This window comes from Rosa chinensis, chromosome 5, assembly GCF_002994745.2.
Source record: "Rosa chinensis cultivar Old Blush chromosome 5, RchiOBHm-V2, whole genome shotgun sequence".
NCBI classification, from domain to species: domain Eukaryota; kingdom Viridiplantae; phylum Streptophyta; class Magnoliopsida; order Rosales; family Rosaceae; genus Rosa; species Rosa chinensis.
In genome coordinates this window covers 6,210,383-6,231,626 of record NC_037092.1, presented here as the reverse complement: position 1 = coordinate 6,231,626, position 21,244 = coordinate 6,210,383, and the positions used below count along the sequence as shown (strand labels likewise).

At 37.7% G+C, this 21,244-nt stretch overlaps 1 protein-coding gene across 1 annotated transcript; it reads right to left on the bottom strand.

Annotated features, from left to right (window-relative positions):
• Nucleotides 1–1,681: 1,681 nt before the first annotated feature.
• On the bottom strand, nt 1,682–5,389 carry LOC112165317 (receptor-like protein kinase HSL1). Its single transcript, XM_024301812.2, has 2 exons — nt 2,701–5,389; nt 1,682–2,452 (listed from the first exon to the last, which is right to left on the bottom strand). Exons 1-2 carry the CDS (start codon nt 5,300–5,302, stop codon nt 2,064–2,066), a joined length of 2,991 nt encoding a protein of 996 aa, XP_024157580.1. The 5' UTR covers nt 5,303–5,389; the 3' UTR covers nt 1,682–2,063.
• Between the last annotated feature and the right edge of the window lie 15,855 nt (nt 5,390–21,244).

The following is a 21,244-nucleotide window of genomic DNA, read 5'->3' as shown; positions in this document are numbered from 1 at the left end:
ATCTTGGGTGGCAAGATTCCTACATTGCATGCGGAGGCACTTGGCCTCATTGAGGAGGATAGCGATCTCACTTTGGTCACTTTGAAAAAGAGGTCTGGTAGGCCTCTTGGAAGCAAGAACAAAACTCAACGTGCAAACAAGAAGCTTGATGGTACTCCTCTGAAGATTACTTATCCTACTAGCAGTACTGGAACAGTTCCCAGCCCTAGAGACAAGGGCAAAGGAAAGATGTAATCTTTCCTGATTTCTTTGCCTAATACTAGAAGTTGAATTTCTACTACTTGCATCTTAGTTTCTCTAGTTGTATACCAATTGAAGTCTCTAGGCGGCTAGGTTACTACTTCATGAGAGGTTAGTGGGGAGGTTTTGTTCTTTCTTGTATTTAGGCTCAATAAGTGAGCGAATGTGTTAACAGTGAAAGTCACATGTCCTTTATCTGGTAACTTATACCATTTATGAGTTTGGTGTAAGACAGTTTTAGATGTATGAGCCTTCTGGCCCTGGATTTGAATGAAGTTATCTCCTTTTCTCAAAAAAAAAAAAAGAGAGAAGGATTTCCCAGAAATTAAGGAGATTCATTTCTGTATATCTCCTTAGCAATTAGAGGCGGAAACCAATAAGGAAATGCTATACCCTTGCTTGGTATTGCAGTCATTACAATTAACACTAGGTCAACAATTCTAAATAACAGAATCAGGCAATGGGTAAAAGGCTGGTGAGATAGGATGAGGAATTTATAGAGCCTGCACTATAGTATACTAATTGTCAAAAATGAAGTTAGGGAGGGATCTTAATGATCACTCACTCTCCTATTGATAGCAGCAACCTACATTTCCTCTGGTTGCTGGCATTCATATACATGGTTGGAACTGCAACACAGGTTTTAGATTTTTGGTCCCATTCTGCATTCACAAGATGAAGCGCTGACAATTTACTACTCCATTTACTACACCAGCCCAATGGTGGAGGGTGTAGACTCTACTGTCATAGATATTCTAGGTACCGTTCTCAATAGGCTGGGGTATGCAGGACTCTGTGAATTTATTCCTATTCTGATCAGTAATTTCTGAAGCCACCACCACCAACCAAAGAAAATTAACAACCTTAGGACTCTCTCTCTCTCTATATAAATCAAATCAACCTCTGTTATATCAATGTCCTTGTTGTTGTTAACTTGTTATTTTCCAAGATGATGTATAACCACAATCTCCAGGCTCCACAAGTACATCAATGAGCAAAGTGGGTCTCCTTTCACTTGGTTGGGATGGTACCCCACTCCCCCAACCCTACCTCCGTGACATTACTGCCTTATTAATGGGATATGACTTGTGTATTATATAGCTGTCTTCAGCTCATCCTCTGAATCAGGATACCCAACAGTGCTTCAGATCAGGATACTCTACAGTGCTCCTGATTACTGAAACGTACTGGAACCGTTGTTTGATTAGTTCATTATGCGAAGCAAACCGCAAACCATGCACAATCTAACAGCTCCCAGATATTCTTCAAATTTGGAGTATTACAGAAACTTTAATACAGATCTATGCTACGATGAACGGGTTAAAGAAGAAAAACTACTGTAGGATTTTACTGTAGAGAATGAGTCAAAGCATTAAACCCTGGAACATTGTCACAGGCTTCCCACCTGCACAGGTATAATTGCTGGACATGTCACCATTCATGAAAGTAGAAATGCTCAAGGGTTTGCTCATAAATGCAAGAATTCAAAATTCCCATTTCATATAATATCCCCCATCTCAGTGCTTTCAGAGAAAAATCACAATGACTAAACAGTGTATACAGCACTTCCATGGAGCTAACTATTAAGGTTTGATTAGTAGAACAAGAACTTTGGTGGTGGTCACTCAATTTACACTATTGAATTTAAACCCCCCTCATAACCTTCCCCGTAACTTCTTTACCCATCTCCTCCAATTTTCTTTTCCCTCAAACCACACCAAGAGGGGTTGAATTGAAATTTGGGAGGTTAGCTTTTGGAAAGCTCGAAAACTGATGAGAAATGATGGCTTACATAAAACTTTCCCCATAGCCATATGAACTTGTTAAGCTACACTTCCATGATCCGATGCATCTTCATAGTAATATGGTGACAATTTGCCTTCCTTCTTAATCTGAGGATGCTTCTCCGTTCCCGCTTCTTGCAACAACTTCACCACTCTTCTCATCGATGGTCTATTGATTGGGAGAGGACTGGTGCAGAGGAGCCCGATATTGAGGACCTTGCATACTTCTTCCTTGTAACAAGAATCGAGTTTGGGGTCAATGACATGGTCCACTCCTTTCTGATCTAAGGTGGTACAGACCCACTTCACCAAGTCCTTTTCTCCGAATTCTGGGTCAACTGGAAGTTTCCCGGTAACCAATTCCAGAATCACCACACCAAAACTGTAGATGTCACTCTTCTCATTCACCCTCAGTGTGTATGCATATTCTGCAAGTTCATTAATTTACTGGTTCAGAACGATACAACAACATTTAAAGTAAAGTTTGTAATCTGAAAGTTGTGCGCACATAAATGATCATTATGGAGAATAAAGAACTAAATTTTAGGTTCAAAATCTAAACTTTATACAAGAACATGGGTATATGACATGAACTTAATTGAAAGTAATCCCATATTTGAATAGCGACGTTAAAAACATAAATTTAAGTAGGCCAATGAGCAATTCAATCACTAACCTGGAGCAATGTAACCACAAGAACCTGCAATGACCGACATGGATTTAGCCCCTTTTCCAGTTGCATCAACGACCTTAGCTACTCCAAAATCCGCTACTCTGGCTCCGAAATCCCCATCCAACAATATATTGTTTGACTTCACATCTCTATGAACAATAGCAGGAACACAATCATGGTGCAGATACGAAAGCCCATCAGCAGCATCAAGAGCAATCTTGAACCTTGTAGGCCAATCCAGCAACCCTGCTTTGCTACTATGCAGCAAATCACCAAGACTACCATTTGGCATGTACTCATACACCAAAAGCTTGCAATCTCTAGCGGTACAACAGCACCAAAGCTTCACAATATTCTTGTGCCTAATCCTCCCCAAAGTGTCGACCTCTGCCTCAAAGCCATCATCTTGGACCCAACCTTTCTCAACATCATCGCTTTCACACTCTTTCACTTTCCCTCTCCACAGCTTTTTCACTGCAACAGCCTCACCATTGCTCAGCACAACCTTGTACACTTTCCCAGACCCCCCAGTCCCAATCACATTATCTTCATCAAGGCAATCCAGTATCTCATACTCGCTGAAACCCAGCTTGTGAAACGACATCAAAGTCCACTTCGATTTATCTATAGCACCGCTGGCCTTCCTAAAGTTCTTGTACTTGAAGTAGAACCAAACCACACCCACCACAAACACCAAGGCAGCCAGAATGAAAATGCACCTCAGCAACCATATGTAGCCCTGGGTTTTCTCCTCGGCTCTGCTCTCACACAACCCCTCCAAATCTCCACAAAGACCCGGATTTCCCAGAAAGCTATTTCTGTACATCTCCTTGGCAAACAAAGGAGGGAGCTCACCCGAAAGCTGGTTGTCCGACAAATTGAACACATTGATCTTCATATTCTGCAACCAAACCGGAACTTGGCCCGAAAACCGATTCCCGGAGAGATCCAGGTAATTCAGCAAAGACATGTTCCCAATTCCATCTGGGATTTTCCCCGACAGTTGGTTATTCTTCAAATTGAGCTCATTGAGCCGAACCAAAGACTGACTCCCACTCGGAAACTCACCGGAAAGCTCATTGTTGTGAAGGTCCAGCGTGCTAAGATGTCGTAACTTAACTATTGTCTCCGGCAAAGGCCCACTGAACCTATTCTCACCGCCGGAAAACTGCAGAAGATTTTCAACCCACCCAATTTCCTCCGGTATCGAACCTTCAAACATGTTCTTTTCGATTATCAGAAGCGAAAGGTTAGCCGCACCGGCAATAGTCTTGGCTATCGGCCCGGACAACTGGTTATCAACCAGCTCGAGCAAATAGACATGCGGCAGCCCCCAGAAACTAGCCGGAACTTCACCGCTCAGCCGGTTGTGACCCAACCGGACACGTGTCAAGCTCTGACACTCCCCGAGACTCGCCGGAATCTCGCCGGAAAAAGCATTGTTGATCATCAGCATCTCCTCAATTTGCCCCTTCTCGCACAGACTCGCCGGAATACTCCCGGAAAACTGGTTGTTCGACAGGTCTATCCACCTCAGCGGCGAGTTCTGGCCGAGATTCCGCGGCAGCTCGCCGGTGAGCTTGTTCTGAAACAGCCGGAGCTCGTACAGGTTCGGCGAGTCGGCAATGCTCGCCGGCAAACTCCCCTCAAAGTTGTTCTCGTAAAGATTCAGGCTTTCCAGCTCCAGCCGAGTCAACTCGTCGGGAATCGGCCCCGTCAGCCGGTTCATGGACGCGTCGAGCAGCCGGAGATTCTTCAGCTTTGACATTCCCGGCGGGAGGCCTCCGGTCAAGGTGTTGTTATAGAGCTCAATCTGCACCACGCTGGTCAACTCGGTCAACGACGCCGGAATCGGGCCCTGCAGGGCGTTAATGGCGAGGTCCAAATCGGTGAGTTTACTGAGTCGACCCAGCGAGTCGGGTATTTCGCCGACTAAGTTACACTCGGTCAGCCAGAGGACCTCGAGGTTCGTTAAGTTTCCGAGCTCGGGCGGGATCCGACCCGGAAAAAACGGGTTGTAAGAAAGGTTGAGCATTTTGAGGGACGAGATATTGCCGAGAAATGGGGGCAGGGCGCTGTCGAGGAGGTTGTAGACGAGAGAGAGGACCTCGAGTTTTTGGAATCTCCCGAAAGACTCGGGAATTTCTCCCGAGAAGTTGTTGCCGGTGAGGTCGAGGTAGCGGAGGTTGGGGAGGTCGGCAATTGTGGAGGGGAGGGAGCCGGTGAGGAGGTTCTGGGAGAGGTCGAGGTGTTGGAGGTTCTGACACGTGGAGATGTCGGAGGGTAGGGTGGAGTTGATGGAGTTGTTGTAGAGGGAGAGGAAGGTGAGGTTGGGGAGGCGGCAGAGGAGGGAGGGGAAAGGGCCGAAGAGGTTGAAGCCGGAGAGGTCGACGGAGGCGATGACGTGGGTGGAAGGGTTGCACGTGATGCCGTCCCATGAGCAAGGGGTGGCGTCTTGGTCGTTCCAGGAGGAGAGGGAGGAGTCGGGGTCGGAGAGGGAGTGTTTGATGTGTTGGAGGTAGAGGCCTTCTTGGGTGAGGGAGGAGGAGGTGGAGGAGAAGAGGAGGAGAGGGAGGAGGAAGTAGAGAAGCACTTTTGTCTTCATTTTTGTTGTTGTTGTTGGGGTTTTGCTTTTGGTTCTAGAAGGAAAGTGAGTGAGTGTGAGGAAGTGAGTGTGGGAGACAGAAGGGAGGTGAATATTGCTTATATATGAGGAGTTTTGTTTTTTGAAAAAGGAGATTGGAGTAAATAAGTGTAGTTGATTGTGTTGGGAGATAAATTATGAAAGTGACCACCACACCCAAGTTTGATGAGTGCACATTTTGGATTTCTAGTTCTCTTTTCTTTGTCTATGTTGTGTAGTAAAAGATAATTCACTATAATTAACTATAATGGTTAAGAGTGTAACCCATAAGTCCTTTTTTGCTTTCATATAATCATAAGTAGAAAATTACTTTGTGTTAATTTTTCTTTTATTGAAAGGAAGGGGACATTTGAATAATTATAAAATATATTGTCTGTCAAATTTTCATTTTTGGAAATTTAGAATGTTGGAGTTTTGTAATTTTGTCTTTGGTCATTGCCATCTTTGGTCATGCTCTTAATTTGAATGAGTTAAAATTAGAACTATAAACGGTTTATTAAGTGGATTACTATCTAACAAGACAATAGGGCTTTTGGAAATGGCATCTTTAATGCACTCTGATAGGCTATATTGTAAAAATTTCTTTATAATTTGGTTCAACTGTTATTTCTGATTTTTTTTTTTTAAATGTTAGCTAAATAAAAGAGATACTGAAAAAATGACATATTAGTTTAGACACTAACTACATCCGACAGTCATATCTCTCATTTATACAATGACAAGAAAAGATGTTTTAACATATTTTACGTATGTCTAGTAAAAATATAACGAATATATGTTACTCGTGGCCACTTAAATGTCGTTAGTATACATCTGATTATTCTAAAATTTTATATATTACAACAATAATTTGTGAGAGCATCTTTAGCAATGCTAACAATTTTTTAGTCATATTTTAGCCAAAATAGCTAAAAAGTCATTTTAGCTAGCCACTTTAGAAATACGTGTGCATCAGTACTCTCTATTTTAGTTAGTTTTGAATTTATATTATTTTTCAAAATGAATATTAAATGGTTCAAATGTATTTTTAAATTACATAAAATCAATTAAAATAAATATTTTAAATTATAGAGAATCTCGTCTCACTCTCTATATTTATGAAGGATATAACTAAAAGTTATAATTGAAATCCACTTAAAAATTTGGTGTAGCTACTAAAATAAAAAAATAAATATTTTATATCTAAATGAATTAAGAAATTAAAATAAAAAGTTTGCTAAAAATACTCGGAGACAAGACTAATCACATGGACACATACACCGTCGGTGGGAGCAATTAATGTGACAAAGACTTGAGTGGGATAATCGAAGTGTCGAAGCCTGGAAATATTCAAGAAAAAAATATGACATAATTTTGAAAATATACTACTACTTATGGAGTCAATGGTCAAAATGGGAGGGAAAGTGTCGAGGTTGAGACGTCGACACGTGGGTGCGTCATCGTGGTGGCGATGCTGATTGATGGGTGGTGCAGATCCGGAGGAAGCTAGCGAGCTTTGGAACTTGGTTCAGAAACTGTACGTAAGAGAAGCCTGGGTTTGAATTTGAAGTTTGAAGCAAGCAAGGTATGCATGAGCAAGGTGGTGTTGCCTCACGTGTGAGATGCTAGGGTTACAGAGAGAGAGAGAGATGGATGTTTAGCGCGGGCAACTGCTTAAAGTGAGAGACGACTACTGTTGTGGTCTGACGCCTCACGGTTATATACAGATTAAACTGTAAAAGCAGCACCGCCTATGGCGGAGCTTTTGACAAGGGATGGCCGGGGTTACGGTCAAGTTGCAGTCCACGAAAACGACGTTACTAATAAAAAAAAGAAAAAGAAGGAGAAGAAGAAGATGAGCTTTGCCGACGTCATGGTTTTAAACGTACCAAGAGAGCATTATTCATGGTAGGTTTCCGAGGAGATCGACGTAATGCTATTGATGAAGCATTTACCAATATTGAACAATTCTTAGAGCAAGTGCATCCGTAGTCAAGAATTCGACCAGTCAAGTTACTATTCACTACCACTAGACATGGGTTTACACCCGTTATTTTTCATGCCCGGTCAATACTGTTCATTATTATATAATTTTAGGGGGTCTCGAAAATCGACTTTTTACACATACATAATTTGGGAAAACTTCCTTCATGAAAGTTATAGAGATCGTTGATACGATCTCGTGCATACGTGGAACGCAATATTCGGAGTTCGTATGAATTTATTATGAATTTTTGAAATCTGAAAATTTTCCATAAATAGCAAAAAAAAAAAAAATTCTATTTTGTTTAAAAGGATCTTAAATTTTCAGTTTTTCATTTCCCCCTCCAGTTCTCTCTCTCGCAGCTGCACCAGACGAAGGTCCGACCCGACCCGGATTTTTCTCCGTCCTCCGGCGTCCTACGGCCAAGGACCCGGCCCCCCCCCGAGGTCGCCTCACCTCGTCCGGCCGCTTCGTCGCCTCAGCCCGCCCAGACGCTGCTTCCAGGTGGAGATCGAAGCAACCCCAGGCGGGTATGCTTGCTGTTGCTGCTTCAGTGTCTGCTGCTGCTGCCCCCGAGGTCGCCTGACCTCTTCTCTCTCCTCCTCCTGTCACCCACGTTTGGGTGTGGGTCGAGCTGGCACAAGCCTTGGCTGGGCAAGGAAAATGTCATGGGTATGACTATTTTCTTGGCTGTAGTCAAGAAGGGGTGGGTTTTGCCTGGTCAAAAAACCAACGGTGCAAGTAGGGAAATTGAGAGCAAGGTCACCACATCAGATTTTTCTTGACTATGACTATGACTATGACCTCCGGTGGACTTGCTCTTAGTGCATTTATCATGTTTACATCAACAAGGAGATATTGATCATAAACCCTTCGGATTTTGAACAACGAATGATCTCGGTGGAAATTTTTATGATACATTTAATTGCATGTATCTAAATAAATAAATAAATAATTCATTGTCTAATCACATTTAAATTGAACCATACATCTTTCAGTTGCCCATCATATTAACAGCAATTCTAATAGCTTACTAATCATTTCTGTATTATAGGGAAGTAAAAGTTAAAATTTTAGCCTCTTAGAGCATCTTTAACAGACTCTCTATCTTAGCTCCTTAGTTATTTTGGAGAGCATCAGGGCCGGCCCTGGGTATAGGCCCAGTAGGTCTGTGCCTATAGCCCCCAAATTTCATGGGCCCCCAAAATTAAACCAAGTTTTATATATATTTATATATGTAAAAAAAAATAATAATAATAATATATGCCCATATCGATGTCTTGTCGTTTTATACTTCTTCTCTTGTTCTGACCTCACCTCCATAATCCCAAATTCTCAATTCTCAAATCTCAAAACCTAGCAGCTAATTCATCATCAGATCATTGATTCATCGTCGCCAGTAATCATCATCATCTGCAATCATTCTTTTATTTTCTTGTTCTTTGTAATGTTTTATTAATTTTTCTGAATTTCTGGCAAATTTGAGAATTGGGAAGAAGGAAATAGCGGTTGATTTTAACCTTTTGATACTAATTAACACATCAATTTCGTTAGGCAAGCCTTTAAGTATTCTTTGCAAATTCAAATATTTTTCAATTAATCAATGATTAAGATTTTAGGGTCTATTTCCTTTATTTTTCTTCTTATTCGATTCGTCTGAACTCTGAACTAATAGTGATTATAACTAATTATGAACTAAGTGCATCTTTGTTATTTTTTTTTAAATGCAAGTGCATCTTTGTTATTTGTTAATGGAATAATGGTAGACAGATACTAGTGCCGAACTGGTATCAGGATGCAAGCTATAATTTTTTTTTATTTTATACATAAACCACAGAGCTGTACTCTATTATGCAGAGATGCGAAAAGAATCCAAGTGCAGAAGATAGCAAGTTTTGTTGCCCTTGCTACCTTTTGCTCCTGAAATATTGACAATATATATTCAGAAAGTAAAAAACATGAAGAGTTGATCAAACTGACAAACTTTTATAAAAGTAGAGGAATCTGAGTGGTGGAGTTGGTTAAATGGATTATGAAGGCAGAGTGTATCAGTGAGGAGTTTAGTAGTTTAGTTGCAAGTGACTATACTACTAAATTGTATTCTTATAAAAACCTGCAACCCTATTAAAAAACTGTAAACTTAGTAACTTACTTAATTTTAAAGAGGGAAAAAAAAATTGTGAATATATTTGAAGGTGGGGAGCCCCATTTTTTTTTTTTTTTTTGGCCTAGAGCCCCCAAAAACTCAGGGCCGGCCCTGGAGAGCATGTTTAGCTTTTTATTTATTTTAACAGTTTTACCAGACTCCTAAGTGGCTCTCCATTATAACTTTTAGCTATCTCGCTCTTAAATATAGAGAGCGAGATGAGGCTCTCTATAATTTAAAACATTCCTTTTAAGTTATTTTATGTAATTTATAAAAACATTTAAACTCTTTGATCATCATTTAAAAAATTATATAAATTCAAAATTAGGTAAAATAGAGTGCATTGATACAGACGTATTTATAAAGTAGCTAGCCAAAATGACTTATTAGCTATTTTAGCTAAAATTTAACTAAAAAATAGCTAGCATTGCTAAAGATGCTCTTACATCTCTAACTCTAACAGATTTCCTATTTTACAATCTCCATAATTATTCCATAAAATTTTAGAGATTGCTGTAAATTTAGGAAATTTTGTTTTCTTTTTCCTTACTATCCCTAAAAGAGAGATAGTTATAGGGAATCTGTTGGAGCAAAAGAGGCTCATTTTTCCTAAAATAGAGAAAAATCAAAGTATAGAGAAATGGTTGAAGCAACTCCAACAAATTCCTTATAATTTTTGTATAATAGGGAAGCAAAAGTCAAAACTTCAACATATTTTTCTTCCCCGATTCCAACAGATTTCCTATTTTACAGCAATCTCTAAAATCTGTATATTTTTCCTTAAAATTTTAGAGATTGTTGTAAATATAAGAATTTGGTTTTCTCTTTCCTCACTAATTTCCCTAAAATAAGGATAGTTATAGGAAATCTGTTGGAACAAAAAATGTTAATTTTTCCCTAAATTAGAGAAAAATCAAAATATGGGGAAGTTATTGGAGCTGCTCTTTATCGAACTTTGTTAAGTATATATTGGTATTGTTAGTACTTACATAATTATCGCAGAAAAAAAAATTTATTCTAAATTTTTCCATAGTTAAATTTTTAATGTTGATTATGAATTATATAAGATCAGCCAATGAGGTGAACAACTTTTCTAAATTAACGAATTATCCGCGTCAAAGAACCAAATACCAGAACATGATCGATCCAATTTACAGTTGCCGACCAAAGTCCTTCGTTTTATAATGAAGGCCAGCTCTATTTTTGTTGTAAACCTCCTATTCTCCTAATGTGTTTAGTAGCTTTACAACATTTCTATGTACGACAAGACTTTCACTATCTCAAATATATTCAAATAATGTTTTCTTTTCAATATTCTGAAACTATATAATTCATGGTTTTGTTTGTATCAACACAAAGATTTTGCTGAGGTGATTGCCGTACACAGTAAAATATTATTCAGAGAAAGTACAAGTTCCTTTACCTGTTGTAGTATTAAATAGTGTCCCGAGTTTCTAATTGGTTTGAAACGACGTGAAAGTGACTTGGGGTTAACAATTGTTAACTTGTGGTTTTTACAGTGCGTTTATCAAGATGCCTCTGCTTCTGGCCCTCTGATTATTATAATCTTCAGAGAAAGTACAAGCAGTCTCTATTAGCCATCGAATCAAGTAGACATAATCAGAGGGCCAGAAGCAGAGGCATCTTGATAAACGCACTGTAAAAACCACAAGTTAACAATTGTTAACCCCAAGTCACTTTCACGTCGTTTCAAACCAATTAGGAACTCGGGACACTATTTAATACTACAACAGGTAAAGGAGGGAATTTTCAAACTTCCCAAATCTTGGATTGTGAGAATTTGCGAAATGGCCCTTGCAAGCTAAATTCTAATTGATTTTTGGTTATTTATACATTTCTTTATTCAGTATAAATTTAGAGTAACACTAGGTGAATCACTTTTTGGAGTACCACATGTATTTCACTTTATATGGCAGCTGATGTAGCATAAAGTTTAACATATTACAGAATTTCATTAAATGATGTGATTGTGACACATTAGCGATCACATAAAGTGGGATATATGTGGTACCCAAAAAAGTGGTTCACCTAACATTATTCATAAATTTATCCATATTTTTTAGAAACTCTCATTCCATTCTGAAAATGAAATGTCGCATTTTTGTGTTTTCTTAGTTGAAGTTCGAATTTTACGAAAAAAAAATCCAAGTGTCTTTGCGTATAGATGTTTCGGTTATTTGGTTACCCCTATGAGTTAATAAGTTGAGACGTTAATAGAATATATCTCGCATTCTAAATAATGAAAGGTTGAGGTAAAATGTTACTTTTGATTAATTCAAAAATAATTATATTACTTAAGACGCAATGCGGTGAGTTTCTTTATAATACTATCGCGTTTAATGAAATTTATAATATAGGCACAACCGAAAAACACAATTTATACTAGACGATCGGGTACGAATCGAATTGTAATTATCATATCTCCAAAGATTTCTGGTCTGGGCCAAGCAAGTTATCAAGGGGTGAGTTTGCGCATTTTTGTAATCCATTTTTGTTATTGAGACAGATTGATCTTCTTACCTTGCAGAAGATATCGTCATACAGCGAGATTGTGAGTACAAGATTTTGCAGAAACAGATAGTTTAAAGCAGAAGGGAGAATTATTCAGTTAAGAAGAGGATAGGACGAATGAAGCCCTCAAATTCCTATTTGTGTATTTGCATGCAACACTTAAACTCACAGTACTGAGTACTAGCTGCATGTAGGACATGCTTCTGGGTTTTCACAGCAGAAAGCCAAGAAAACAAAGCAGTGAAAGTTGTGACCTTGTTCTCCAACTTGCCTTTTCTCGACGCTATATTCTCAAATCTCAAAGCAAAGACTCCACGGCATTTTGAGATTCACTGTCATTTTTCTGGATCCATTACCCAAAAATGGCATGGGCGAGTTTTAAGGGAAGGCAACGAAGCCCCAAAACCAGACATTAGCCATGTTAAGAGGGTTTGAGTGTGCCCTACGTGTTGCTTCAGCTGCCATGCAAGGACATAGTAGCCCACGTGCAAGCCGAACTCCACGATTTGAGAAGTGACAAACACTTAATTCGTCCAGCCTTGGTCTTGGTACAATTTTTTTTTAATATCTTCTTGGTTATTGAATCAATCCATAAATTATAGTCAGGTCAGAATGATCATTGTATACAGTTTTACTGTCATTTAAAGACAGACAAGAAGTTATGAGGGTACTACGTACCAGTGGCGGATCCAAGATCTGAGCCTTGTTTAGGCTAATTAGAACAACCCTTTTTTTTTTTTTTGGCATAAACCCAGACACTATCACCAAAACTCTAAAAATATTCTTTAATCTGCATCACATAATGCACATCTTTAAATAAAAAATAATCACAACATAAGTAGAAGCCAAAGAAAGAATCAAGAAATTCCAAAGTCCAACAAAAGCTTGACTGCTTGAGCTGAAAAACCAGTCCCTGTTTGATGTTTCCGAACACCCACCAGAAAAATAGTGTACACAAACAAACCCAAAACCGATAGGCCCCAACTCACCAAGCAAAACCAATAGAAAGAGCAGTCCCAACAATCTCAATCCTCAACTTATACACAAAAGCCCAAGTCACAATTACATCCGCCATTGGTAGCAAACAGAATCGGCAAGCTTCTCCTTCTGCAATTTCTCTAAGAAAACCCCAAAAACATAGTAGGAAGAAGAACAGAGATGTATCAAAAATTCAAAACAGGAGAGATCGATAGAGTTTCATACCTTGTTTACGAGAAAGCGAAAGAAACATTGTTGCTTCGGAGATTCCTTGGTCTGCGTCGCAGACTGAGGCTACTGGACAACAAGGGGTGAGATTTTCCACAAGAAGGGAATTTGGGTGTGGATTGCTTGAGGCATTTCGCTTTCGAAGATAAGTAGTGTGAGGCTCCATCGAAAGAAAGATTGTTGCTTTAGAGATTCCTTGGTCTGCATCGCAGACGGGAGGCTACTGGACAACAAGGGGTGAGATTTTCCACAAGAAGGGAATTTGGGTGTGGATTGCTTGAGGCAATTCGCTTTCGAAGATAAGTAGTGTGAGGCTCTTTGTTGCTTAGGAGATTTCTTGGTTTGCGTCGCAGACTGAGGCTACTGGACAACAAGGGGTGATATTTCACAAGAATGGAATTTGGGTGTGGATTGCTTGAGGCATTTCGCTTTCGAAGATAAGTAGTGTGAGGCTCTTGTTGCTTTGGAAATTCCTTGGTCTGCGTCGCAGACTGAGGCTACTGGACAACAAGGGGTGATATTTTCCACAAGAAGGGAATTTGAGTGTGGATTGCTTTAGGCATTTCGCTTTAGAAGATAAGTAGTGTGAGGCTCCATCGAAATGCACAAATCTGACTTACTGAGTAGTGTGCGGCTGTGAGCTGCTATGGGAGACTGGGAATACACGCAACTTTTACAGATAATTTTTTTCTTCTTTGGGCTGGTATGGGCTAAAGCTAGATATATATACTTAAGGGTTTTTAGCCTAAAATATTGTCTAGGCTTGAGCCCATATAGCCTTCTACATCCTTCCGCCCCTGCTACGTACGATGATATATAGGGATAAACCACTCATTAAACAACTAGCGCTCACTAAAAAAAAGGAGTCCATAAGCTATGAACACTAAAACATAACTAATAGACAAGTAATCTACACTAATCAGCGGTTATTAAAAAATAATTAAGCATAGTTCCCTATAAAATTTAGAAATTATTGAAATTAAGAAAAACCTAATTCAAATAGTAAATAGCCCAGTGAAGCCCCGCAAGGAAAGCCCAAACCCAAATCTTGAAAAAAATTTATCCAAACTCAGGCCCAGCCATTACTCCCGTAGCTGTGCCACGTCTCCGCCACTGCCAAACTAGAGCCATGCTGCTGTAGTCAAAACCACGACGTTGGCTACCGTCGCCAATTCAGGACGCTATTAATCAACCGATCAACTAGACGCACAAAACCAACAAGAGCCAGTGAAGCACAATGAATGGATGAAGGCCGAGAAACTAGATGTTGTAGCGATGACCAACATGCTTCAAAAGTCACACTGGACCTCGAAGTCGATCAATCCTATCAAAACAATCGAGCACAACATTTTCAATATGAGCCACCACCAAAGTTTGACATGTTTTGACATACCACGAGTGCCAAACCACTTTAAGGCCTTTATTTCTTTATGCCATTATCTCACTAATGATAAAGCATTTTCAAGAGCTAATTTGAGTGAAGAAACTCAAAAATCCTTCCTTGTTTTTCTTTTTTGTTTTTCAAGATATATCCTTAATATATATATATATATATATATATATATATATACAGGGCTTCTCAGGTGCGGATATCCGTACCTTTTACTTAGGTACGGATTTCCAATTTTTGATCACACATTTACATCTTAACCGTTCAGTTTTTAGGTCATAATATATAGATCATCTCTGCAAAATTTCAGCCGTTAAGGCATTCAAAACTGCAATTTACAACAATGAACACGAACGGTTCTGGTTCGACAGATTCGGTTTGTTAGTGTAAATTGCATTTTTGGATGCCTTAACGATCATCAATTTGGCTGAAAATTTGTAGAGATGATCTATATATTAGGAGCTAAAAACTGAACGGTTAAGATGTAAATGTGTGATAAAAAAACTAGGTAAAAATTGAAAATCCGTACCTTTTGCTTAGGTATCGATATCCGCACCTGAGTAAGATTATATATATACAACTTTGCTCAGGTGCGGATATCCGTACCTAAGCAAAAGGTACGGATTTCCATATTTAACCAACTTTTCAATCATATTTTCACATCTTAACCGTTCAGTTTTTAGGTCATAATGTATAGATCATCTCTATAAATTTTCAGCCAAATTGATGATCGTTAAGGCATCCAAAACTGCAATTTACACGAACGAACAGAATATGTTGAACCGGAACCTTTCGTGTTTATAATGGTAAATTGCAGTTTTGGATGCCTTAACAATCATTGATTTGGCTAAAAATTTGCATAAGTGATCTACTCATATATATCTAAAAACTGAATGGTTAAGATGTGAAAATGTGATCGAAAAGTGGGTCAAAACTGGAAATCCGTTCCTTAGCTTAGGAACGGATGTCCGCAGCCAAAAGGGCTATGTGTGTGTGTGATATATATATATATATATATATATATATATATATATATATATATATATATAGTCAGTCATTGAAGTGGTCAAGGAGACATAATGTAAAAACTCAAAAGCATTACTAACCTAACAAACATATCAAGTGGTCGTAACTCATAGCTACTTAAATGATTTGTAAATTTGTAGTTCAAAATGGTATGGGTTGTTTTCTTGTACCCCAAATCACCTTCATTAGTTTGTCTTCCCCAAATCATTTCTCAATGTAGGCATGCAGTGGATGTCAGAGTTGTAGATGGAGAATGTAATGCCATTTTATTGCTTTTACCAGCATACTCGATTTGCCAAAGACCGAGCTATTTGGTGAATGAGTATGGTATTTGTTGTTGGGATTGCCTTAAGTTTCACCAACTCAATTTGCACCTGATTTAAACGTCGGTTTGTTCTTGTCGAATTCAAACTTCAAAGGTTTAAGGGTAGGTGAAGGAAATCAAGGGAAAGATTTAAGAATCACTGAGGCTGCAGAGACATTTTGGTGGCTAAGTCGGGAAATGACAGAACATTTATAAACCCTAGCTACCCTGCATTTTTGAACACTGGAGTAAAGAGATGCTGTCATGGAGCGAGTGTTTTTAATCATGCGATTGCATAGATGGATAGACACTGGTGGTTTAGAAATTATTCACGACAACAAAGGATTTGTAAAACAAAAGAATCATCAAATGACAACTCTTAAATATTAGAAACATCCATATTACGGATAAAATATACAATTATCGGTATAACCGGTTAATTATTTAAAATAACAAAGGTGGGATAAAAAAGAAGAATGCAATTATCTCTCTAGGCATCATTTAAATGAAGCCACCAACAAGCTTTGAGTAAAGGAATCTGATTGAACAAAAAACAAAGGCACGTGCTGAACATTTTTCAAACTTGGCTGCTGGGAGCATATATCCCATATTCCAAAATCCAAATTAAATATGTGGATTCAGATATACATAGTATGATTACTATATGAAAATTTTCATAGCACTCACTATTTTTCTTTTCCTTTTGAAATAGTGGTTGCCAGGTGCATCAATAACACACAGAATTCTATCCTTATTTCAGAGAAAATGTACAGTATAGTAACCACCGTACGAATTCGATGTCGGAAGACGAATTTGATGCGAGTAGTACTCTATATATATATATATATATATATATCATAAATTGAGTTTCTAACTTGTGAAAGTTTGATTTAATTTCGTTATAAAATGGTACCTAACAGGTGTTATAACATTCATCCGGACCACCTACCTCTATTAATCGATTCCCAGTTATCATGGCCTTGGTCCTTGGCATCAAGAAACGTTAAGAGAGTGATAGACACAATGCTGTAACTATTTGGTACCCAATGCAAATGCTTTTACTTACAACAAGACTTAGACAGACATACACATGTTTTCTTGTAGTGATGGAAAATATACAAAGTTATTTGTGTTTTTTTAATGCATTTCATTGAACATCTTATCTAGATCACAAATTAGGAAGCTGAGAAGTAATGATAGTTATTAGAGAAACTTATTGAGAAATGCTGCCCCTATATAAAAGGCCGGGATAAGAATCCCCTTTCTCCAATAATCACTTCAAATAAAAAGTTTAAGAGATCGACAAATTTTATTGAACAACGACATTAGGGTTTAGCGCCTCTAGACATTTAATTGAGCACCTTAACCTCAATGAATAAGGAAACTATAGGTCCATAAATTCAAGTACTAGTAAGGGCATAAAAAAAATCCACAAAGTTTACTCTACTCGGAAAACCCAAGTTGCCATAAAAAATGAAAAAAGAAAAGTAAATTAATAAATCAAAAAGTCCTTATGCTTTTACTGATGCTAGCTGATGCCAAGTAAGCTACTAAGTACTATTATACAGAGTAGCATTACAGCATGCCAAAGGTAGCACAACAATTGCAGGTGAAGTGAGCAGGAATGCTCATTATGCACTTGGGGAATAGAATAGCCGCACAGTACTCCCATCTAGCTGAAGACTATTGCAGATAATGGGGATTGTCACCTGGGAAAAAAGAGGAGAGGAAAACGGAGAGCTTTTGAAAACCAGCCTCGCTTTATCAGTCATGATAACGTCTGCATGAGGTTTGCTTTGCACTTCTCTAACATGAATAACAGTGTGTGTGGTGAGTGTCTGCATATGCATATGAAATTGATGGTGCTACTTGTCACTCTGGTGTTGGCAAAAGCTAAATCTGCAAAATCATTGCTGTTTGTTTGTAAGGGAAGCATTAGTGTTATGATTCACATTGGAAAATTGGACAAAAGGGTAACTTTCGATTGATGAAAAGTTGATTAGGGTGCTTTGCATATCATTTGTTTGTAAAATGCCTCACAGGTACTGAGTGCTTATTATGTGAGTTTGGAACTTTTAGAAACACTAACCACTGAAAAAGATTCCTGCTGGTTTAATCTCTTTGCTTGACTTGAGGTTTTTCTGACCTATATATGGTATTTGAGCTATGTTTATTTAGTCTTCGAAGTAAAACTAAAATGACCCTGTTTTCTAGAGATTATGACACTTCTGATTAATTAATGGACTAATTTCACTTTACCCCCTTAAGGTTAGGGGTCGTCATCATGTTAGTCTATCTAGTTTCAATTTAATCAGTAACACCCTTGTACTCTCCAAATTCATCAGCCGTGTCCAAGTTTTGGACTTCCGTCCAAATTGGAAGTTAAATCTGTTATGTGGGCCCCATTTAGGGGGCAAAATGGTAATTTTGATCTCCAAATTATATATAAAAAATAAATTCTGTTTCCTTTTTTTTTTTTTTTTTTTTAATTAAAAAAATTTGTCTTCAATCTATACACCACAAGTTATAATAGGTTTATAAAAACAAAAAATACTTTAGGTGGTTAAAAACTCTCTCGCTGGTCTACAATATTTGTGATATATCTCCGATAAAGAGAAAATTTTTAGGATATATCTGTAAAATATAATAGGTTTATAAAGTGAAGAATTTTAGGATATATCCCCAATAAAGTGGAAGAAATATATGTATTTATTTTTTTACATAAAGTGAAGAATAATCATATTTTACATATATTTCTTCCACTTTATTGGGGATATATCCTAAAATTCTTCACTTTATCGGAGATATATACCACAAATACCGTAGACCAGCGAGCGAAGAATTTTAGGATATATCCCCAATAAAGTGAAGAAATATCTGTATTTATTTTTTTAATCACATTTTACAAATATTTCTTCACTTTATTGGGGATATATCCTATTATTCTTCACTTTATAAACCTATTATATTTTATGGATATATTTTACAGATATATCCTAAATTTTTTGCTTTATCGGAGATATATCACAAATATCGTAGACCAGCGAGAGACATTTTAACCATCTAGAGTATTTTTTGTTTGTTTTTATAAACTTATTATAACTTGTGGTGTATAGGTTAAAGTAAAAATATAAAATAAAAAAATAAAAAAAATAAAAACTAAGAAACGCCTAGAGTATTTTTTTTTGTTTTTATAAACCTATTATAACTTGTGGTGTATAGGTTGAAGACAAAATTTATAATTAAAAAAAAATGAAGAAGAAAAAAAAAGAAAAAAAAAGATTTTTTATTTATTTTATTTTTATAATTTGGAGATCAAAATTACCATTTTGCCCCCTAACAAGGGCCCACATAACAGATTTAATGGACGGAAGTCCAAAAATTGGACACGGCTGATGAATTTGGAGAGTATAAGGGTGTTACTGATTAAATTGAAACTAAAAGGATTAACATAATGACGACCTCTAACCTGGGGGGTAAACTTCAATTAATCCAAATTAATTGACAGATTCTAAAGTACTCAAATTGCTGAGCTGCTAACCAAACATTTATCTGCAGTCCACAAGCTATAAAGGGTACTGGTCCAACTAAGTAAAACCCAAATCAAAATCCTTGGGAGTCAATGATGGTTTAATTAAGGCTCAATTTTTGTGTGGCTAGAAGAAATAGTGGTCCAACTGATGAAGACCCAACTTAGCACCCCTTCCTAATTCAATGATGATATTAACTTTATTGTCAATGGAACTAAAGAGAATCATCAAGAAACCCAAAATACAAAAAGAATTGGTAAAAAAGCAGCACACCCATAAGGAGGAAGGCCATAAACCCTAGAAAGATTAGGGAGGTATTTGTGGCACCTACATGCCAAGATATGTAGGGTCAAGATCAATAGATCAAGAAGGCTTTTACAAACTTTGAGGGGGGAAATGTGACCCCGGTTCAATTTAATATGGTTGATAAAGATACAAAATAAAGGTTGTCATGGGCATGGTGGATCCAACCCATTTGAGTCTGTTCCTAACCACAATCATAATTGTCCTCTTATGCTTCAACTACACCTTTCTAGTTCTCTCCCATGCCCCCATCTTCTTCTTTATCAATCCCCCTTTTTATGTGTGAGAAAAAAGATAATTCTGAACTGTTTGTGGGAAATTCCTCTCCCATATGGAGTGTTGCTTTCTCTTCTTTTCTAACAGGTTTCATCACTTTGCTGCTACTCTGAATCATTAGTGGTGGTAGCTAGACTTGGGAAGATCCCAAAAGATTTTATTCCTCTAGTTGTTAGACTTAGCATATGGGATGTGTTTTTAGAGTTCATTTTTTTAAGCAAGGAAGGATGGATTAGAAAATGAATGCAGATTAAGATTGCGTTTATTCTAATTGTCTGAGATCATGATCTATTCAAAAGATGCATATTCTGAAAGAGTGTGGCTTATCCATCCCAAGGCTTTAATGGTAAAGTTATGGCAAAGAAATTTTTTTCACTTCTTTATACACATTCTTGGCTCAGACCATGCTCAATGAGAAACCAACACCAAATGCACATCTAGCTGTATGCTAAATATCATAGATCAGTAAATTGAAAAGGGTTTTGGAAGCTTTAAACAAATCAGACTCTCTCTGACTGGGATTATGTTATGTGTTAAATGGCCATCGGAGTCTTAAGCGCGGGAATAATATGTTATCATCAATTCATCATCTCTAACAATCATTAAGAGTTTTGATTAACCATTTTATTATCATATTAAAATGGGATGAGTTTAGGACACCCTGAAGTTGGATTGGTTTTCTATTGTGCCCCCATTTTAACTATCCGTTTAGTTTCAAAGCGTCAAGTGACAATTTTATTTGCTCTCCAAACTGTAGACTTTTTACTCTTCTGTTAAATTGAGGGAATATAATCCAGCTTTGGTTAGATTTCACCAGTTTTTCCCGAGTTTACATTTCTTTCCAAATGTTTTCTCTAGTACTCTCCAACAAATTTCCCTCATTTTAGAATACCCGATCTACCTCAATCCAATCCATAAAGACGATGAACGAAGTTAAAGACCAACTATGACATTAATTGACGTACAAAGTTCGAGAAAGACTGCTGACAAACGGTAATCAGGCTAGTTAATATTTAGATTACATGGCCAGGGTTGGCGAAAAGAGATCAAAGAAAGTATATTAGCACCTAATTTCACCAAATGTCATCAAACTTTCGCAAAAATCATGTGCTCGAAAACAGGCCTTGCCTGCTTAGATTATGATAATGTTGATCTAATCGCCTTAAACGCATGAGTTAAAAAAATCGTTACTTGGTGGAACATAAAGTTGAGAGAAGGCCAACCCTT

Coding starts and splice junctions, on each gene's coding strand:
- LOC112165317 (XM_024301812.2), bottom strand. CDS start 5,302: ATGAAGACAAAAGTGCTTCTCTACTTCCTCCTCCCTCTCCTCCTCTTC. Junction 2,453..2,700: donor TTGTGGTTACATTGCTCCAG/GTTAGTGATTGA, acceptor ATGAACTTGCAG/AATATGCATACACACTGAGG.